This window comes from Mustela putorius, unplaced genomic scaffold (assembly GCF_011764305.1).
Source record: "Mustela putorius furo isolate JIRA1106 unplaced genomic scaffold, ASM1176430v1.1 tig00000139_pilon_pilon_pilon, whole genome shotgun sequence".
Taxonomy (NCBI): domain Eukaryota; kingdom Metazoa; phylum Chordata; class Mammalia; order Carnivora; family Mustelidae; genus Mustela; species Mustela putorius.
In genome coordinates this window covers 14,182,730-14,203,477 of record NW_025421293.1, presented here as the reverse complement: position 1 = coordinate 14,203,477, position 20,748 = coordinate 14,182,730, and the positions used below count along the sequence as shown (strand labels likewise).

The following is a 20,748-nucleotide window of genomic DNA, read 5'->3' as shown; positions in this document are numbered from 1 at the left end:
CCACCCCTCCCCTTTGGGTAGCCAGCAGTTTGTGCTCCTATCTGTGAGTCGTTTCTGTTTCACTTCATTTGATCACTCATTTTGTCTTTTAGATTTCACATGAGTGAAACAATACAGCGTCTGCCTTCTCTCACTTAGTTCACTGAGCATAACAACCTCTAGGTCCATCCATGTTGTCACAAGTGGCAAAATCTCATTCTTTTTTTTTTTTATGGCTGAGTAATATTCTACTGTATGTATATACTGCATCTTCTAGCCAAGATACAAAAGCAAATTACTGTTTTTTGAGGAGACTGTTTCAACAACACTAATAAAATGTGTATTGGGGTTTGAGGTAGAATTATAAATAGAATGTGTGACACACACAGCACACAGGCTTGAGGGGAAAATCAGATACATGTAGTTACAAGGCTGCATCACTTGCAGGAAGACTGTGGTATGTGTAACCCCGAAAATAATCCCTAAAATAGCAAAGAGCAATGACTAGTAAGTGAAATAAAGGAAATAAAATGAAACAAAATATACCCAATGGATTAGAAAGAAAATAGGAAAATGGGGAATGCAGAGGAAGAGATGGGACAAATAGAAGATAGACCGAGGCGTACCAGTCGCCACAGGACACGTGAGCCTACATGCAGGCCGTCAAAGTGGATGGGACAGCAGACCCCAACCATGGGCTGCTTACAGGAGCACTCGTGATACAAAGAGGCACACCTCCGTAAGATACCAACGCGGAGAGGACAGCAGAGAAGGCTGAGGCACTGCTGGTGTCAAGGTGAATTCCAGAGCCAAGAATGGCACCCACAAGGCAAAGTCATAATGACAAAGGGGCCAACTGGCCAAGAGAACATTACCATCCTAAGTGTGCATACACTAATGACAGCGCTTCAATGGAGACGCGGCAAAACCTGATAGAAATGCGGGGAGAAACAGCCAGAACCTCAGTTACAGCCAGACATTTCATATCACTCTCTCAATCACTGAGAGAGCGAGAAGCAAAAAACCCAGAAGGAGAAAGTAGACATGAACAACATGATCAGCCAGCTTGACTCAAGTGTCCAGCAGGAGCCCTCTGACTAGTACAGCACAGGGAACAGTCTTCTTGGGTGGACACACAGGATTTACCAGCACAGACACAGGGTGGGCCATGCAAGGAGGCTCCATCAACGTGCTGAAAAGGATTTTTTAGTAATTCAAGTTACCTTTTGTGTCCCTAATGGAATTGAGCTACAGAAATCAACAGAAACCAAAGAAAGATAATTGGACAGCGTGATCCCAACAGCATCCAAGAACACAGAGCACAGGGAGATCATTCTGGAAAAACTGTCAGAGACCTGCCCTCTGATAACTACACAGGGGTCCGCAGAGCAGTGGGGAATCAGCATGAGCCCAAACACATGGGGTACCCGTGGCCGTGGCTGGAGGGCTGGCCTGATGAGATATCACTTCTCCCCACACCGTCAAGAGAACCCAAACCATCCCAGTCAAATCCCACACATTTCTCTGTACAAACAAGCTCATTCTAAAAGTCACATGGAAATGTATCAGGCCCAGAATGCTCAAAACAACAATGGGGAAAAGGTTGGGAGAGCGAACAACCTAATTTCAAGAACTGTCGAAAAGCCACAGTGACCACAATAGCCCTGGCCTGAAGTCAGAGTGAGGAAAAACAAGAGGCCCCAGAAATAAACACCTACACGTGGACAGTGTGTTCTGATACATTTTCAAAGGCAATCCAGCACAGAAAGGATGCTTGTTCTGTTGTTGTTGTTGTTGTTTTAAGATTTATTTAACTATTTTAGAGAGAGTGAGAGAGAGCATGCATGCAAGCCAGAGGAGGGGCAGAGGGAGGGGAGGAATCTGCAGCAGACACCCCGCTGAGCACCGAGCCAGACATGAGGCTTGATCCCAGGACGCAGAGCTCACGACAGCCCAAAATCAAGAGTTAGACTCTTGTTCGACTGAGCCACCCCAGCGCCCTGAAACAATGTCTGTTTAACAAACAGTGCTGGAACAGCTGGGTATTCATTCAAAAACAAAACAAAACAAAACAAAAAAACAAACCTCAGATTCTATAATGTGTATAATATAAAAAAATAACTCAAAATGGAAATATAAACCTCCACATAAGTTGAAAAATTATAAAATTCCCAAGAATATTCAGGAAAACATGTGAATCTGGGATAGGAGAAGTTTCCCAGCTACAATAGCCAAATCATCACAAATAAAAAGAAAAAACATGATACAGATTTCTTTCTAAAAGCCTCACGAAGCAGCAAAATGGCGAGCAGCAGAATGGGAGGAGACGCCTGCAAAGAAGGTGTGTGACAGAGGACCTGTGCGAGAATGGACAGAGAACACTCAGACTCGGCAAGGAGTAGACTGCCAGGGAAAAACGACACGAGTGGGGACACTGTGCCGAGCAAGACACCGATGGCGACCAGCAGAGACACTCCGCGCTATCGGTCATTTGCGATACAGAGTCCAAACCACAGGCAGAGGCCACCGTGCACCGGTTATGGTCACAGCGAGGAAGGCTGCAGGCCAGGTGCTGGCAAGGAGACCCTGGGAGGCCGTCTGCTGCCCGCGGGGATCCTGGGCGGTGCAGCCACTCTGCAGACAGGCAGATTCCCAAACCAGGGCAACACGCCACCGCCAGCCATGCCACACGTTGGCGGGTACCTGAGAGAAGAGAAAGTGCGTTTCCACACGAGGACGTCATTTAAAGCTGCTCTGTCGGAGATGAAGGCCAAAAGCCAGGGAAAGTGAACGGCTGGCCCCAAGGGCCCGCACGGACACACGGCGGCATGTCGAGCCGGCAACCACAAGGAACGCACTGCCGGTCTGTGCACACAGATCTCTCCGAACAGCGAGCACTGACACACAGGAGTGGACTCTGCGGGAGTCCATTCCTCTCCAACTTCAAGTGCCACACAGTCCGCTCCAGTGAACGCAGATGAGCAGCGGCCTGGGTCGGGGAGGAAGGGAGGGTCTCAGGCACTGGAGAGCAAACATCGGGTCACAGGAGTGTGGTGCCCGACAGCGGCGTGCGGGCACAAGTGTCTGCAAGAATGTCACACTACGCTCTGACCGTGTGCAGCTCACTGTCGCTTACATGGCTGATGTGCCCCACCTCCCTCCTGCGTAAGCCCGCTGCAAGGGCCCCCCAGAGCTGGGGGTACTGGCCAGATTGCCGACATGCACCACCCTCACCGACAGGAACCGATGGGAACTGATGGGAACCGGGCTCTGGTGGTCGGGCTCCAGTGTTGCTGCTCTTCCCTGCTGGGTCACGGCTTCACCGAGGGTTGTACAAGGAGGCATCCCCCAGAGCGGGGGCGGGGGAAAGTCCAGCACCCGAGGCCGCCTCAGAGAAGCCACCTTCCAGGAAGGACTCCTGCATCTTGGGCGCAGGCTGCATGAGAAGGCCCACTGGGCTGCTAGGCAGCAGGATGTTCCAGATTCTGAAGGCTGGTGAGCACGTGCCCTTGAGGGCTACATTCATAGAAGCAGGCATGTGGCTGCAGGCGCGTCAGTGAGACGGCTTGCTCTCATCCAGCCCACAGTTGGGAGGACACGCTTACACCACTAACACCTGTTGACACATTTTAACATGGAGCACTTTCTCTCCCTGGTCCTCCTCTTCCAGCAAGCTGTCACCTTGCCGAGGGAGGGAGAAGGAGCCCACTCACAAGGCTGCTTTGCCTTCAAGTGGTTCAAAGCAAGCAGCTGTGTGTGTTTCTAGAAACTGAGGACCCCCATGTTTTGTAGACGTGGAGGTACTTTATAACCCAGACACCACCCCAGGTCACTGCTTGAGAAGTCTCAGCCAGCCACATGGGTGTGTGTGTCCAAGAATCAGCTAGGAGACAGCAGCTACTTGCTGTTCTCACTGAACTATGAAACAGTGATGGTGTGGGGACGGAGTGCCAGGAGTGAGGCCCCAGAGTGGCCCGGAGAGGGGACAGCCAGTGGCAGTGGCCCACGATGCACCTGTCCAGGCTGAGCACCCACAGATCCCGCCTGCACACACTGCCTGTTGCCTCCTCCTCCCTGATGGGCCCTGACCGCCCGCTCACATCACCCCCGCGGCCTTCCCCATCCCGTGCATCACACGCCCACCCTGTGTTTCCAGCACAGAGCAAAGTGTCAGGCTCACACAGCCCTAGATGACCGTGTCCACACACAACTGTCGGAATCCCGCAGAGGAGGCTGGAGCATGGAGAGGCCGACGGCCCAGGCTCTGGGGTCAGTCATACACAGAGCGAGGGTCTGGCCATGGACCAAATGTCTGTATCTCCCCAAATGCTTATGCTGAAGCCCTACCCACCATGAGATGGAATGTGAAGGTAACCACGGTTCACTGAGGTCATAAGGGTGGGACCCCGCGACGGGGTGACCCTCCCTGTCAGAGAGAGATCTGAGGGCTTAGGCACACTGTGCTCAGCTCTCTGTCCTGTTGTTGCAAGCCTCCTGCAAACCAAAATGTAATCCAAAATGAACAGTAGGCATGAAAGAAGGTTACGGGTATCACTCCAGACACGATACTCGTTTCTCACTTCCTTCATCTATAGAACTGGGAAAATAATAGTCCATACTGGTTTCTTGTCTTTTTTTTTTTTTACAGCTTGTTTTAAGAATTAAATGAGTCAGTGCTTAGCACATAGTACGTGCTCATGCAAGAAAGAAACACGGAAAGAAGGAATGACAACAGGAGGAAGGGAGCGAGCCGAGGGGCTATGTTGACACTGGACATGGCACCAGCCGCCCGCTGGAAAGAGGCCACGACACAATGTGGAGGCACAGCATGGAGACCCCGTGGGCTGGGTACCAGAGGCGGAGGAAAGCAAACTGAGCAAGCATTTTGCAACAAGTAGATGCTGGCGGCAGAAAGGGCTACACGAGCCATGGACCAGGCAGGCCTAATGGATGTGGGAACAACGCACCACCCCCCCCTCCCCGGGACAACAGAGTCCTTCACAAGGACAGGAAAGCATTCTCCAAGACAGATTGTATTCCTGTGGCATTTAGCAAACCTTTACACATTTTTAAAACCAGAAATTGTACAAACTATATTCATAGACCATAACGGAATTAAACCAGAGATCGGTAACAGACAAGTAGCAGGAGAATCTCTAAATGTCTGAAAGTCTAACATCGCACATCTCAATGACACGTTGTTTGGAGAAGCGCCTGATGAGACTCTAAATTACGTTTGCGTGAATGCGACAAGAACACGACACAGCTCACTGCAGGACGCAGCTGAAGGGGAGCAGGGACACTTCCACTGGAAAACAAGATCTCAAATCAATAATCTAAGCCTCCACCTTAGAAACTAGACAGAAAGGGAAAAAAATCTACCCAGAACAAGCAGAAGGGAAGATATATAAAGAGCAGACATCAGTGAAACTGAAAACAGAAAAACAAAGAGAAAAATGCAAGAAACCAAACACTCGTTCTGTGAAGAGGCCAGTGACACAGCGAGCCTCCAGCAAGACTGGCAAAGAAAAGACAAAACAGAGGACACAAAGTTATCGTATCAGGAGCGAAAGGTCTCCCCCTCAGATCCTCCAAACCAACAGGAAAGGAGCCATGTACACAGCTGTGTGCACAGAACCTGCCAGTTCAGGTGGGATGCACCGATGTAGCAATCCAGCCGAATTCTCCCAAGATACAGCACACAGCCTGGGTAATTCCAGGACTAGAGGAGACGTTACACACGACAGAAACATCCAGGCTTAGTTGGTTTTACTGGGTGCAAACGGTTAGGGAAGAAACGATGCCAGTTCGACACCATCTCTTCCAGAAAACAAAGGAGAAGGGGATGCCTCCCAGCCCGTTTCACTGGGTCAGCATTATGCTGTACAAACCCAGACAGGCGCAGCCTGGAGAGCCACGGGCCGGCACCCCTCATGAATATGGACACAAAACTCATCAACAAGATGTGAGCAAGCCGAATCCAGCAATATGTGAGAAGGACAATACATTACAACCCAGAGGGCTCACCTCAGGGTGTCAGGCTGGTTCAATACTGAAAAATAAATCAACAGAATCTGCCCTATCGACAGTCTGAAGAAGGAACACCACATGATCATACCAATCAATTCAAGGGGAAAAAAAGGACCTGAAAAAAATTCAGTATTCATTCACGATAAGGAAGAGAAGGGAACTTCTACATGCTGACAAAAGGCACCTACGAAAAACCTAGAGTTCACCTCATTCTCAAGGGCTTCAGACTGAATGCCCTCCCCCAAGACCTAGAACACAACAAAGGTGTCCACCTTCATCATCACACTTCAGCATCGTGCAGACATCCCAACCAGCACAAACCACAAGGAGAGGAGATCAAAAGCATATCACTCGGCGAAGACCTCAGCTAATCAAATTAACAGAAGACAGAACATCCACGTAGAAAAGTCCAAAGAATTGGAACAAAAGAACCCTCATAAAACTGATGAGAACATGAAGTAAGGTTTCAGGATACAAAATGAATAACTACAAAATCAATCATTTCTAGGTAATAGCAATGTATGAGAGCAAACCAAAACAAAACGAACTTTAGAACTGACATGAAAAGACATACTTAGGTCCAAATCTAATAAAATTAGACATGAAAGCTAGGACATTACTTCTAATGTTTTTGGAAATAAAAAGGACTGCCCGATAAGACCACGGATGACTAGACACAGATTGGGTAAATGAGACTAATTCCTAGCAATTAATGAACTACTCAAGCTGACACAAGATAAAACAGAAATCTGAAGAAACCAGTAGCAAGGAAGGAGACAGAAGCAGGGATAAAACAGAGCCAAGAAAAGTGCGGAACCGCACAGCTGCATGGGTGGGCTGCATGGGTGGGCTCCATGGGTGGGCTCCGCCAAACATTCCCAAGGGAGGAAACATGAATCCTTCCCAAATTCTTCCAAAAAGTTAAAAAGGAGGGCATCCTTCCAAATTCATTCTACAAGCTCAGTGTTACGGTGGTACTCCGTCAGGCAGACACCATGAGAAAACCCCAGACCAATGACCCTTATTCAACAGAGAGGTAAGAATCCTCAACAACATACTAGCAGACGGAATTCAGCATCATATTGAAAGGATCATACACCACAACCAAGTGGGACTCGTGCCAGGAATGCAAGGTTGTCTCAAAATATGGACATCATTCAATGCAATACACCATATTAATAGAATAAAGAAAAACCTCACATGATCATCTCAACACACACAGGGAAGCCATCTGACATACCAGCAATACTCAACTACCTGCAGAGAGGGACTTCAACATGACAAAGGCCTATTTGAAAAAACCCACAGCTATTACCAACCTCAGCAGTACAAGATTGAAAGGTTTTCCTGTAGGATCAGAAACAGGACAAGGATGCCTGCTCTCACCACTTCCATTTGACATACTATTGGAAGTTCCAGCCAGAGCATTTAGGCAATAAAAAGAAATAAAATTTTCCACACTAGAAAGGAAAAAGTAAAACTGTATTTGCAGCTGCCATAATCTAGAAAACCCTAAAAAAATTCTGCAAAACCAACACACACCTGTTGGAGTTAATAAATGAATTCAGGAAACTGCAAGCTATAAAATCAATTATGGAAAATTCAGTTATATTTCTATATGCGAGTAATGAATAATATGAAAAGGAAATTAAGAAAATAATTCCATTTACAACAACATCAAAAAGAACAAAATACTTAGGAATTAACTTACTCATGGACATAAAAGTATGTATATTGAAAATTGATACATGTTATTAAAAGCAATGAAAGAAGGGGCACCTGGCTGGCTCAGTCAGAAGAGTATGTAACTCTTGATCTCAGGGTTGTCAGTTTGAGCCCCAGGTTGTATGTAGGGATTACTTAAAAATAAAATCTTAAAAAAAAAAAAAAGAAGAAGAAGAAAGAAATGAAAGAAAACCGAAATAAATGGAAGGCATCCCATGTTCAGGGATAGGAAGACTTGAGTGTGGTTAAGACCTTGGAAGAGTCCAAATAATCTTGAGAAAGAAAAATGAAGCTGGAAGACTCCTACACGCTGCCCTCAAAACTTACTAGAAGGCAATAGTCATCGGAGAGGAATGGGCTTTATGCAGATAACAATGAACAATGTGGATGAATGTCACTGAAGCCAAGTGAACAAAGCCAGTCTCAGAAGATGACATATTGTAGAACTCCACTCATCAGACATCATTGACAAATGTGGAGGAGGTGTCCGTGGTTGCCACCGGGTCAGTGGTGTGCAGGTAGGGAAGGCACAAGGGGGATTCTGAGGTGATGAGATTAGTTTGTTCTCTGACTAAGGGGATGAATAAAATTCATAGAATGGCACCCCTCACGAAAAAAGGTAATTTTACTATATAAATAATTTGTAAAAAGATTTTATTTATTTGTCAGAGTAACAGAGAAGGACAGAGAGAGAGCGAGAGAGAGCACAAGCAGGGGGAGTGACAGAGGCAGAGGGAGAAGCAGACTTTCCGCTGAGGAAGGAGCCTGATGTGGGGCTTGATCCCAGGACCCCGAGATCATGATCTGGGCTGAAGGCAAACGCTTAAATGACTGAGCCACCCAGATGCCCCTGTAATAATTTTTAAAGTAAAATATAAAAAAGCTGGTAATGTTCTATACTTTATCTGTACCTTAGTGTGATAGCAAACACATGTGTCCACATCTATCAAACATGTCTCCAGCACCAGGTGGGGGTGAAGGTAGGGAGTAATTTTATTGCTGACCTCCTTTCAAGATTTTTATTTATTTATTTGACAGACAAAGATCAAGAGTAGGCAGAGAGGCAGGCAGAGAGAGAGGGAGAGGCAGGAAGAGAAGGGGGTGAAGCAGGCTCCCCACTGTGCAGAGAGCCCGACACGGGGCTCGATCCCAGGACCCTGAGATCATGACCTGAGCCAAAGGCAGAGGCTTAACCTACAGAGCCACCCAGGCGCCCCTGCTGACCTTCTTTAGAACTGAAGGTGCATGGTGATAATAAAAGGAAAGCGGCTTTGTATTTGGTTTCATTATGCTTTAACCTTCTCCAAAGAGAACGCACCATCTTAGACCTGTGTCCAGGGGTACAATGGCACAACCTAGCCACTGGTACTCTGCCAGGCATAGCTCCCTGTTTTTTAGGGATGCATTTTTAGGGGCTGTATTCTTTTGTAGGTTCACTAGCCTCAGTAGAACACTACTTCCTAAAACCCTCTTTGGACAGTTGGTAGAGTTCTGTAGCCTAACGCGGAGAAGGCACAGGTGCAGAGCCTGGCCCACGGAGAGGACTGAATCAACGCTAGCTGCTTTGACTGCAACGGTTACTGCCACTACCAGAGCAAGGACCTGTCATCACTCGCCAAAGTACGATGCATCAGAATTCTAGACACAGCCAGACTTCTGTGGTCCAAATACCATCGGGCTTCTGAGATCTAGAAAATATACTTGCACGTCCGTCAGAACATGGACCACAGCAAACGCACAGAGATATTTATCGCAGCTTGCTCTGAATGGCTGAAAACTGGAAACAAACTCCAGAAGTGGATTAATTAACTCTGTTTGGTTATTTTATCCATTGATATTTATAAAGAGTCTGTAAAAACATGGGAAGAAACAGGGTTTGAATGCTGTGCTTCCCTGTTTATAAAACAGACGTGAATGGGAGGAATGCCATGATTCCAGGAGAGGTAGTGGTTCATCTACAGACTGAAGTGCAATCTCCCTGAAAATCTCACTAAAACAAGAGCAAAGGCTTCGCTTTTTATTTTTCCCTATACTTTGTACTCCCACGAGGACAAAGAAAACAAAGGAAGGGACAACATCAAAAGACCTTTAGAAGCCAGAAAGCAGATGGAGGAGTGGTAAATAACCCAAAAAGCTAAATCCGGGGCTGGCCGTGGAAAAGCCAAGAAAATTCTACAGTCTCAGGAACAGGCACTACCAGTAGTCACTTCTGGAAACAGGGTGAAGGTAGGGCTCAAACTGGAAGACTGTGTGGAGGTACTTTTTTTTAACTTTGTAGGAAATAATTACAGGAATTTGCAAAAAATGTACAAGGAGGCTCATGTGCTCTTCACTTAGCCTCCCTCTGTGGCAACAACGTGAAGCAAATACAGATCACTATCAAACCCAGGAAAGCAGACCCTGGGGCAGCCCCCAGAGGTTCCCACTTGCTGGCCCTCAGGAGATCCCACTGTACGTGCAGATCTGTGTAACCACCACAGTTAAGATGCAGAACTGGGTCAACATACAAGGCCGCTCATGCCATCCTCCTGGAGATACACGCACCCCTCACCCCCCCAAACTCTGACAACCTCCTCTGTTTTCTGGAACAGACCGCTTAAAACTGATGTTAATTACCCTTCAAGTTCAGAATTCTTGATGGATACCATGTGGGCCTGGAAATATCTTTTGGGGAAGCATTTTAGTCATGAACTCGGTTGGTTAATGCTTGTAGGACTATGCAAATGATCTATTTCATGTTGGTTGAGGTTTGGGAATCTGTGGATTTTGAGGAATTGGTCCATTGCTCCTAAGATAATGCACTTGTAAGCCTAACCCTGTCCACAGAACTCTCGTTATACCCTTCAGATGGCTACGGGATCTAGGGACGCCCCCATCTCGTTCCTGGTACGGGTGACTGCCTTCTCTTTCCATGTGGGTCTGTTTTGCAAGGAGTTTATTAATTTTATTGCCCTTCTTTAAAGAATGTTTCATTTCAGTAATTTTTCTATTTTTTTTTTTTGCTTTTGATTTCCTTATTGTTTGCTATGTATTCTTCGTTTCTGCTTGTTTGGGGCTGGAGGCTGGAATAGAAGTTTGGGAGCCTCCCCCTTCAAGGGCTACCCACTGCCTTGGTGCTGACGGAGCCGTGTCGCAGGGAAAGACCACTCAGTTGTGCTGACTTCTCCTTCGAGACCTCCTTTTTCACACACAGGCTATTTAGAGATGTGCTGTCTAACGTGCAAGTGGGAAGAGATGGTCCTGCTGTTTTCCTGTTCCTTCTAGTGTGAGGTTGGTATGGTCAGAGAGCGTGCTCTGTAACTGATTCTTCCAAGTGTGTCTTCTGACCCCGGACACGGTCAGTCTTACAGAATGCCCGGATGCCTGTGAAAGGGGGGTTCCAAGGAGCGTACCAGAAACGCTCTCCAGACCCTGTGGTTGGCGGTGATGCTGAGTTCCTCCGTGACTTCACGTGGTCCCTTTCAGTGGTCCTGCCATCCGAGCTGAGCAGAGACCTCGACTGTGCACGTGGATCTCTCTTCCTGCCATCAGTCCTACCGCTTCTCACTTCACATTCTGAAGTTCTGCTATTCGGCAGAAACACACTTGGGATTGTAGTGCCTTCTTGCTACACTGGCCTTTGTGTGATGCACCTTTATGTCCACGGCAACCTTCTTTGCTCTCAAGTACATTTTATCTGGTATTAGTTAATGCGGCCATGTAAACGATGCCCCATCTTCCACCCTGCTGAGAAGGCTGTGGCTGAAGGAAGCTTGGTCAACAGAATACAAGCGGTCCTGTGTCTTCACCCACCTGCTAAGCTCCATCTTGTAACAGTGTGCCTAGATCACTTCCATTAAAAGTAATCACTGATTTGCTTGTGCTTAAATCTGCCGTGGTGTTATCTGTTCTCTGACTATGCCTCTGTTTCTCATTTTCTGCCCTCCTTGGATGCATTCAGGGTTCCTCTGTATTTTACTGACAGTGCGGAGTACAGTGCATGGTACAGCTGTCTCCGTGGTTGCCTCAGGCCCTCAAAGGTACACCTGTCGCTCAGCCGACGGCGTGACAGGACACAGCAGTCAGGAGCAGAAGCAGAGCTGCCCCCAGGGCCCGGCCCCCCATGTGCACAGAGCGCCAACGCCATGTGCCAGTCAGCAAGTCAGCGAACACAGGGGCGGAGGACAGCCCACGCCCCTGCCCTCCCCCCGTCCACGCATCTGTCCTCTTGTCCGGGACGCTCCCTTAGTCGCTGGGCATGGCGGGTCCCTTGCTCACACTCTGGGGACGTCTGGCTTCTCTGCTGCCCCCTGAAGCACACTGTCCCCAGCTGGCAGCTGGTGTCCCTCAGAACATGAACGCCCCTGTGCGTTCCCTCAGCCTCCACAGCCCCCGAGGCCAGTGCTGCGCGGCTCCAAGTAGCGTCCCTGAATACTCCTAGGCTGCTTCTCTCAAGACTCTGTCTCTAATTTTTAGGTTAATTAGGATGTGCCATGTGAATTTCCGTGGTCGTACACGGTGTATGGTTCGCGCCCAGCTTCTTAAATCCACATGTTTACTCCCCTCACCAAATCTGAGGCATTTTCAGGCATTGTTCAGATACTTTTCCAGCTCTGGTCTTTCTCTTGCTCCTGGGGCTCCAATTAACGCACGTTTATCTCTGGGGCCCCGATCCCAGTGGCTCTGCTCCCATCTGTCAGCCTGTTTCCTCTGTCTGTCTGACTGATGCCATCTGTCTGTCTGCCTCTGAGGTCCTGACTCTTGGCCCCAGCCCTCTGAGTCCGCCCGTGAACTCTGCATTTCTGCTTGCTGGATTTTCCAGGTCAACAAAAATTTCTGTTGGGCTCTTCTCCTTCTCCTTCTTCTTCTTCTTCTTCTTTTTTTTTTTTTTAACTAATTTCTCCTTGGGGTGCCTGGGTGGCTCAGTCATTAAGTGCCTGCCTTCGGCTCAGGTCACAATCCCAGCGTCCTGGGATTGAGCCCCATGTTGGGCTCCCTGCTCAATGGGGAGCCTGACTCTCCTGCTGCCTGCCTCTCCCCCGCTTGTGTTCCCTCTCTCACTGCCTCTCTGTCAAATAAACAAACTAATTTCTCCTTCTTTGTTGAGGTTTACCATTTTTTCCTTTGTTTAAATAAGATTCCAGCGTTTTTATGATTGCTGCTCTATGGTCCTTGTCAGATAACTCTAACACCCATGTCACTGCTCTGCTGCCCACTGTCTTTTCTCATTCACGTTATGACAGCCTGGGTACGATACGAGACTTTTTACCACATCCTGCAACCAAGTTCCCTGCATCTGGCAGGCAGCCCTGGATAGATGCAGCGCCTGGTCCAGGAAGCGGGCGCATGTCCCACTCCCGTGGGCCATGTTCATGCGATGCTGGTAGAGGTGGACACTGCACACGGTGGGGTGTAAGCCAGGCTCCCCATGGGGTCCCAGGGACCCCGGGGACGGGAAAGCAAGGGCCACCTCATGGCTGCTACAGGGCAAAGCGCAGGCTTCCTGCTGGGCCTTCTGAGCCATGGGCAGTGGAGAGCGGGGAGGAGGCCCCCACTGTCTTGCTCCAGCTCTCAGATGCAGGGAAATCCAGATAGTGGGCTGCAGGAGGCCAGCTCACCTCGTTCTGCTGACACGTGCGGCGCTGCCCGCTCTGGGGCCTGGACAAGAAGACGGGTCACCACTGGCCCAGCAGACATGGGCCATGGGCACTGAGTGCCCCTGCTGGTTGTCGTGGGTGGGTGTGCTCAGGAAGGCTCTCCCTCAATCCCCCGATGGATGTGTGTCTGTGGTTCTTCCAGGTCAGAGCCTCTGCAGCTCCCAGTCCAGGGGCTCAGGCAGAGGCGCAGGGAGCTCACCACCACCCTGCTCAAGTCCCAGGGTCCCACGTGGGCCACCTTCGCTCCCCTTCCGGGTCTTGCCTGCCTGTGTGTCATGCTGGGTTTTGAGTCATAAGGTGAGGACGTGGGCAGGACAGGATGACTGACCAGAATGGGACTTGGAGATCTTCAGAAAAGCCAGCATCTCTGTTTCCCATCACCCTTTTCTCTCCCTGTCTTAGAAAAACACCACAGGTTTATTTTCTTGAGAGAGAAACAGCAGGTCTCTGGGCCGAGGAATACCAGATAAAGTGCAATGTCACCGCGGTGGCCAGGGGACTTCGGGAAGGTTTCCATAGTGATGCTGAGCTACCCCGTAGTCCTGTCCTCTCAGTTTCCAGGCGATGGTAGCACCTACGCCTCACAGACAGGACCAGTCCCAAGGCCCCTCCAGGCCCTACCTGCCCCATGAGCAGATGGCTGGGCCCACCGCACTCTGGAGGTCGGGGTGAACCAGACTGAGAGAACAGGTCCGGTTTACACCCACCACACTGACCTGAACATGGAAGCAGCCGAGACAGAACAGGCTGCCCAGAGAACGGAGAGCTACACTGCGGACACAGTGTGCTCGTGAAGCCACAAGGCGTCTTATGTATAAAAGAATCCTCAAGGAACAACCCAACAACAAGAAATTTTAGGAAACATCACTTTAGAAATACAGTAAGAACAGGCTGATAAATCTTACAGAGAGTAGAATAAAAAGATAGAAAATAAAACCAAAAATCTTTTTAAAACACAGCACTAATTCAGGAAGTTCAACCCCCAGATGATTGTAGTCTCAGAAAGAACTAGAAAAACCGAAGAGAAAAAAACAATACAGAATAACCCACGAGAATCGGCAAGGACTGAGGGGGCAGGGCCACCAGAGGCCACTGAGTGCCCACAGAGCACATGAGCACAGGCCCGAGCGGGTATCCACAGCAGGTGGGAACAGGCTCCAAGGAGAAGACTCGGGCCCAGAGATGGCCATAGGTATACGCCTCCCCCGCTGCTGGCTGCACAGGTCAGCGCAGGGAGGCCCCATCACTCTGCAAGTGGCACCCGGCCCACGGGCAAGACCACCGGCTGTAGTCTGCAGAGCTGCGGGCTGGCAGAGGGGCCCGGGCCTGGTGGTCCGGCCACTGCTCACAGAGGTGCCTGCAGCCCAGGCGGTGGAGTCCTGCTGACCACCGGCTTCCTCTGTCCACCCTCCCGATGAAGCAGCCAATCGGCAGGGAGCGTGAGGCCACAGGGGGTCCAGGTGGCTGCCCTAGTCTCCCCGGCTGATCCTGAGAAACCTGGTGCTGGCCCAGAAGCTCATGGCCTGTGAGCACCAGGCCCGGAGGGCTGCCTCACCCTGGCAGCACTACCGTTACACTGGGACCACTCACAGAGGCCCATGGCCCCAGGTCTATAGGAGAAGGCAGGGGCAGCAGGTCTGAAATGCAGGGAGGCTGGCTGTGCCCTCAAGGCCTGGGCTGTCCAGCAGTGCCCTCACCTCTGAGATCAACCAACCTTTCTGGAAGCTCAGGGGGCAGGGCCCGTGTCCTCTGGATAGTAGACTCGTGGGTGCACAGAAGACGGCGCTCGTCAAGGACTTTTTCAATGCAAGGTTTTTTTAAAAAAACAAATAAGAGTCTACCACCTGGTCTTCTGGAAAGGGCGTGGGTGGGACCATGGGGCACATCCCTTTGGCCCCCGAAGCAGGGGTCCCGGGGTAGTGGAGAGGGCCTGGAGCTGGGCCAAGAGCAGTGGGAGGGGCCAGCAGGTGTGAGAGAGCCATGCGCGATCCTAGAGCAACTGAAGTCCACCTGGCCACCGAAGGCACAGACACACTCGGGACTGCCAGTGCTGCCATGTGACAGCAGAGAGGGGAGCACCAGGATTTGTTCCTGGGAAAAGGTCCACAGGCTCCACCTGAATCTCTGCGCACATTCCCTAGTTTGCTGGTTCAAGAGCAACGTTCCGTGTGTGTGCACAACATCACGTGTGAACCACAGGGTGGACGGCGGGGAGAACCATGGGATCAACGGCGGGGTGAGTGGTGGAGTGATTGGCAGGGTGAACGGCAGGGTGAACCGTGGGGTGAAGGGCAGGGTGAGCGGCAGGCTCCACCCACACCATAGCAGTGGAGGGGCTGGCAGAGCCTCATAGCCACTGGTCCCGGGAAAGGGACGGGGTCGGGGGCTCCCCATGGCTGTGCTCAGTGGACCCCAGAGCTTGCCTGGCAGGTGTTCTCGCCACAGGGCTGAGGGGGAGCACACGATGTGTTGTTGTGCATGGCCCCAGCCTTCCCTCAAGTGGCCAGATACTCGGGAGGGCAATGAGCATGTGTCCCGGCAAGTGGTCCACACAATTGCCGACCCAGTTCCAATTAATTAGCCACAAAGGCTCGTCTCCCATGGTTGCTTTCACCAAACGAGATGGTGGAAACAGGCAGCTTTGATCTTGATGTACAAGATATCATTGATGAAGCCTTTTATTTAGATTTTTAAAATAAATATAAATGAATACACCCAAAGTGTGCCCGCCATGCAAATGTTGAGTGCAGCTAGCCCTGGTCGGCTAACAGCTAGCTGACCAGGGCCTGGAGAGCACCCCTGCATTCCTGGGGAGGGCGCGGTGGGAGGCAGGATCACTGTACCTGGCAGCTCAGGTCCCAAGCACCTGCTGCGTGGCCGGGGGTGAGGGCCCTAAGGCAGAGTGGGGATGCTGTGTCTCATCCACATTCCCACACTGTAGGGGGCTCCCAGGGCAGTCCCCAGGGCCCCTCAGGATCAGTACCAAGCACACTGTCCTGGCCCAGCTCCTTGTGGGGCTCCCGTGGGGAAGCCTGTCCGCATCCCAGAACTTGGTTGTGCCCCAGGCATGCCCGGAGCCCCTCTGCCGCCCCTCCTCACCCACCTACTATCAGGACCCCCACAAACCCCACCCTCTGACTGCAACAACTGTGCTCATCTGTGGGCTGGGCCTGCTCCGGGAAGTCGGGTGTTAGAGAGTGTTTCCTGCATCTCTGCACACCAATGTTCCCACAAGTACTCAGCTGATGCTCGGCTGGGAGACAGCTGCCCCCCGGCCAAGCCCCTCTTCCAGGGCCCCACTCTGAGCAGCCAAGGGCGCTCTTACAGATGCGATAGCCCCTTGGTCCTCAAGGCTCTGTGGGCCCCACTGCTCCTGGGAATAAGGCCACAACTGCAGAGGGCCTCGCCTGGCCTGGCCCGGTCCCCAGCACGCTCTAGGTCCCTCTCCATCATGGAGTCCTTCCTCCCACGTGTGTCCTCACATGCTGCCGCCTCCCCCTCTCATCCTAGGTCTCCAGCCGTGCTCAGCCCACCCCCGGAGCCTCCCAAGGCCAGCAGACTCCACAGACTCGGGTTTTCCCAGCCCGTCTGCCATGCTTCGGCAGCCCAATGCTACTGACCTGATTTTCCGGACATCCCTTCTCATCCCCCTTACACTGTAACATCCAGGAAGACAGACAACAGGCGCTCTTGCTCGCCCTGCCCCGTCCTCACGCTCAGCCCACGGGATGCCCACCACGCACACTTGCACCTGAGTAAGCCCGGGAAGAACAAACTGGTGAGTGCAGGACCACGGGGTCCCCAGGAACGGCTATTTATGACGCCGAGGTCCTGACACGAGAGCAGCTCTGGAACAACGGGAGAAACCTGGAACCTAGAAGGGGACCATCACCTGCACACACACTCCGCGGGGACGTCTACAGCCAGCACTCGGTCTCGCACCCAGTTCTCTCAGTCCTCACAGGAGGGCTGTCTGCCCAGCACAGACCGGGCCATAGTCCCAGGGAGGGGCAGAGGGGCCAGCTCATGCCCTGACCCCAGCCACATCCCCAAGCAGCAGGGTCCTCATCCATGCTGTCTCCCTGACCTAGAAGAAGCTCCCAAGGACAGGATGCCGGGCGCCCTGTGCTGGCCTGTGTCAGGCGCTCAGAGCACCCCGAGCCCAGGTGGCTTGGCCTGCACTTGCTTTGCACAAAGAAATTCTGGGGGAAGGCCGTCTACTTGCCCATCAGCCACTTTCCAGTGTCAAACTGAAACAGCAGGGCCAGCTTGGGGACCCAAGGGGAGGTGGGAGAAGCTCCTTCAGAGTGCTATCTCAGTCTCCCTAAAAGCCTCCTCCTTCAGGACCTGCGACCACCCCCCCTTCCCAGGAAGCCGGCCGTACGCTCTGTGAGGATGGGGTTAGGGGGAACTAAGAAAGCCTCTGGGGGAGACAGCTGTGTGCAGCTGGCCAGACACACGGACGGAAGGTGGCCTGGCTGACACTCTTCTGAAGCAGGGCTGTCCATGCCCAAACCCGGACAACCCCCTACTGCCCCCACAGATGGCAGGACCCAGGACGGGCCTCAGTGCCGGGGGTCAGAGCCGAGTCTCCATGTGGAGGGCTCCAACTGCACAGAGTGTGATCCAGGAAGGCAGGCCCAGAGGCCGCGGGTGCTGACGTACCGGAGTGAGCTGGCCTCCTCCCTGGACAGCGGGAAGCTCTGCTCGGCAGCACTGGTCTGGGACTGCAGCATCTTCACCTCCATCTCCAGCTACGAGAGAGCACAAGCAGGTCAGGAGGAGTGGCTGCTGCAGCCCGCCCCATCCCCACGGGCCACAAGAACCTGAGATCCCGCACCCGGCTTCTGGGAGAGGGGGTGACACCAGAGGCAGAGCCACTGGGGGCAGAGTTGCCATTGTCTGGGCTCCCCTGTGTCCCAGGGACCCTGGGCAGCCAGATCTCACAGCCTACAGCTCTCAGCACCCACCGCCAGGGCAGCAACAGACATACACTCGTTCCGGGCCACACGGATGGGAAACATCAGAATGGGGGAAAGGGGTCACAGCAGCTGGAAAGAACACAGTCTGAGTTTACCAGTGCTTTGATGTGCTCTAATAGTCACGGTCTTTTTATTTATTTGCTGCTTTGAATTCCCTTGCAGAATGACAGTGACGCACAGGTCGCCTGGAAGGGAACGGGAATTTGAACTAACTAGGAGTGCTGGGGGACTGGGACAGATGCAGAGGCTGAAGAAGGAGCAGAGAGGGGGTTCCTGCCTGGTGGCCCAGGTTCACGGACAGGGGCAGTGGCAGAGGCCTTCACAGAAGCGAGCCTGCGAACTGCATACAGCCCCCAGAACTCCTGCTCCTCAAAAAGCATGCTCCTTCCCCAACCCCACCTCTTTGCTGGAGACGCTCGCGATGCCCAGGGCTATTTCTCAGGGCCCTGTCTGGCAGATGTGGCTCTGCATCCATTGATCTGGCCAGGGTCAGTCTGTCTGACCGCTGTACATCCAGCTCTCAGACCAGGAGAGATCCTTGGTAACCACCACGCAGCCAGAGAGGAAATCGCATAACCAGGATGGTCTGCTCTGGCCCAGATGGGGGTTTCAAGGCTCCTCTGTGGGAATTTAAACGTCCCAGAGTGGACAGCGGAAGGCAGGAAGAGGTGCCTTTGTCTTTTCACAGGGCTTTCCTGGAAAGTGCCGCCCCACGGCTGGTAGGCACACCACCAACAACACGGACCTGCCAGCCTTTGCCACTCCTCATCACACCAGACCCAGTCAATGGGGCAGATGTCTCCCAAGGGACTCTGACAAGCTGGGACTCATTAGAAATTACCTCAGCCAGCGCAAAAAGCAGCTCAGGGGCGAGCTGACAGGTGTCTCAAGCTCCAGGCCCCACAGAAGCATGGACAATGATGACAACAGTCCAGTGAGCACTGATGAGGGCAATGGACAGGGTCACAGGGCAGACATCCCTGCGGGTGGCCTGCACACAGCTCCCAGGCAGCCCCTTCCCACAGTGGCCTGTCCTGATGCCCCAAGGCTACTCGACACCCCCCCCCAACTCTGCATGCCAAGGGACAGGTGACTTCAGGAAGAGACGTCCTCCCACGCCCACCCAAAGGTACAGGCTGGGAATGACAAGGCCAGTCCAGGTCTGTGGACCTGCCTCACTACCCTCTGGGCTGCACGACTGAAAACCCTGCCCCTTCCCCAGAGCGGCCCGAAAGCTCCCCAGCCTGCACCAGCAAGTAGACGACGCTGCTGTCCTGAGCCAGGAACCAGCAGGGTCTGTGGGAAGGGTGCGGACAGATCAGTGTGGCCCAGGGCTGGGGGACCAGAGAGCATCTATATTATCTGCCTAACTGGGCCTGAATAAGCAGCCTTCTTCTCAATAATGTCCTTTCTGAATTGTTCCTGGAAAAGTCCTCCTGCAGCAGCTTATTGAGGAGTTCCTAGGCCCAAGGCTTCCAGTCTGCATGAAGTCCTGTTACCAATCATCTAGGTCCCAGCTGGGACCACCACACACGCGGGTGACTGCAATCCTGTTGGCTGTAGAGACCAAGCATGAGCAGGAGTGGCCTCCACGAAGTCCCCAGAGGAAAGGAGACAGAGTCCCCCCACACACCCACCAGTGCCCACTGGCTGAGGTCCCCCTGCACAGACAGGCATAAAGAAACCATGCCGTGGCCCCACAACGCGGAACAAGGCCTGCTCACCTTCCCGGAGAAGTGGTGCCAACTGTGTCCGGAGCCCCTCCTGCCCCCCCCATCCCCACACACTTCCCTGCGCTGGTCAGGCTCCTCACTCCTTTCTGATGCCGTCCAGACACTTATGCAGGGGCTAGTGGCCCAGGACAACTCTCCCGGGTGGACAAGGAAGCAGCAGAGTGCAGCTGGGCTTGTCCGTCTCCATCTCTCGAGCAGAGGCTGCACATCCCACAGCGGCAAGTGCCCACACAGCAGACAGGTGGTCTCTCTGCAGGGATGTCCCAGTCCCAGCCCCAGTCTGCCACCCCACCTTCCGTGCAGCCTCGGGACCCGAGGTTCAAAGGTGGGACACAAAAGGTACACAGCCCAGAGGCCTCTGCAAAGCTCCGTGGTCACCCTGACGCAGCCCCCTGGCGCCGTCTGGCCATGCGGCTCCAGGAACTGCACAGGCACCTGCCAGCAAGCAAGACCCGGTACTTCCCCTCATTTCTCTCTTTATTCACTGTTAGGAAAACGCTAAGACAGCCTCACCTTGTCTTGTACTCTGGCTTTCTCACCTAATCTATCTGGGAGAGATTTCCAAACCAGTGTGGAGCGCACCTCCCGGTTCATGTCTGTGGCCCCGCAGAACCCCGTCATGCGGGCCTCCCGTCTCTCGCTGACCCGCCTCCACGGACAGAG

At 52.3% G+C, this 20,748-nt stretch overlaps 1 protein-coding gene across 9 annotated transcripts in view; it reads right to left on the bottom strand.

The window, feature by feature from the left end:
- The window catches only part of MAD1L1 (mitotic arrest deficient 1 like 1), a 313,129-nt gene that overhangs the window by 91,777 nt on the left and 200,604 nt on the right, over positions 1-20,748 (bottom strand). For all 9 annotated transcript variants that reach the window (XM_013047748.2, XM_004776342.3, XM_004776343.3 and 6 more), the window contains one exon: positions 18,036-18,124. In XM_013047748.2, coding sequence (XP_012903202.1) covers positions 18,036-18,124 — 89 coding nt within the window. The remainder of the gene's footprint in view (positions 1-18,035; positions 18,125-20,748) is intronic.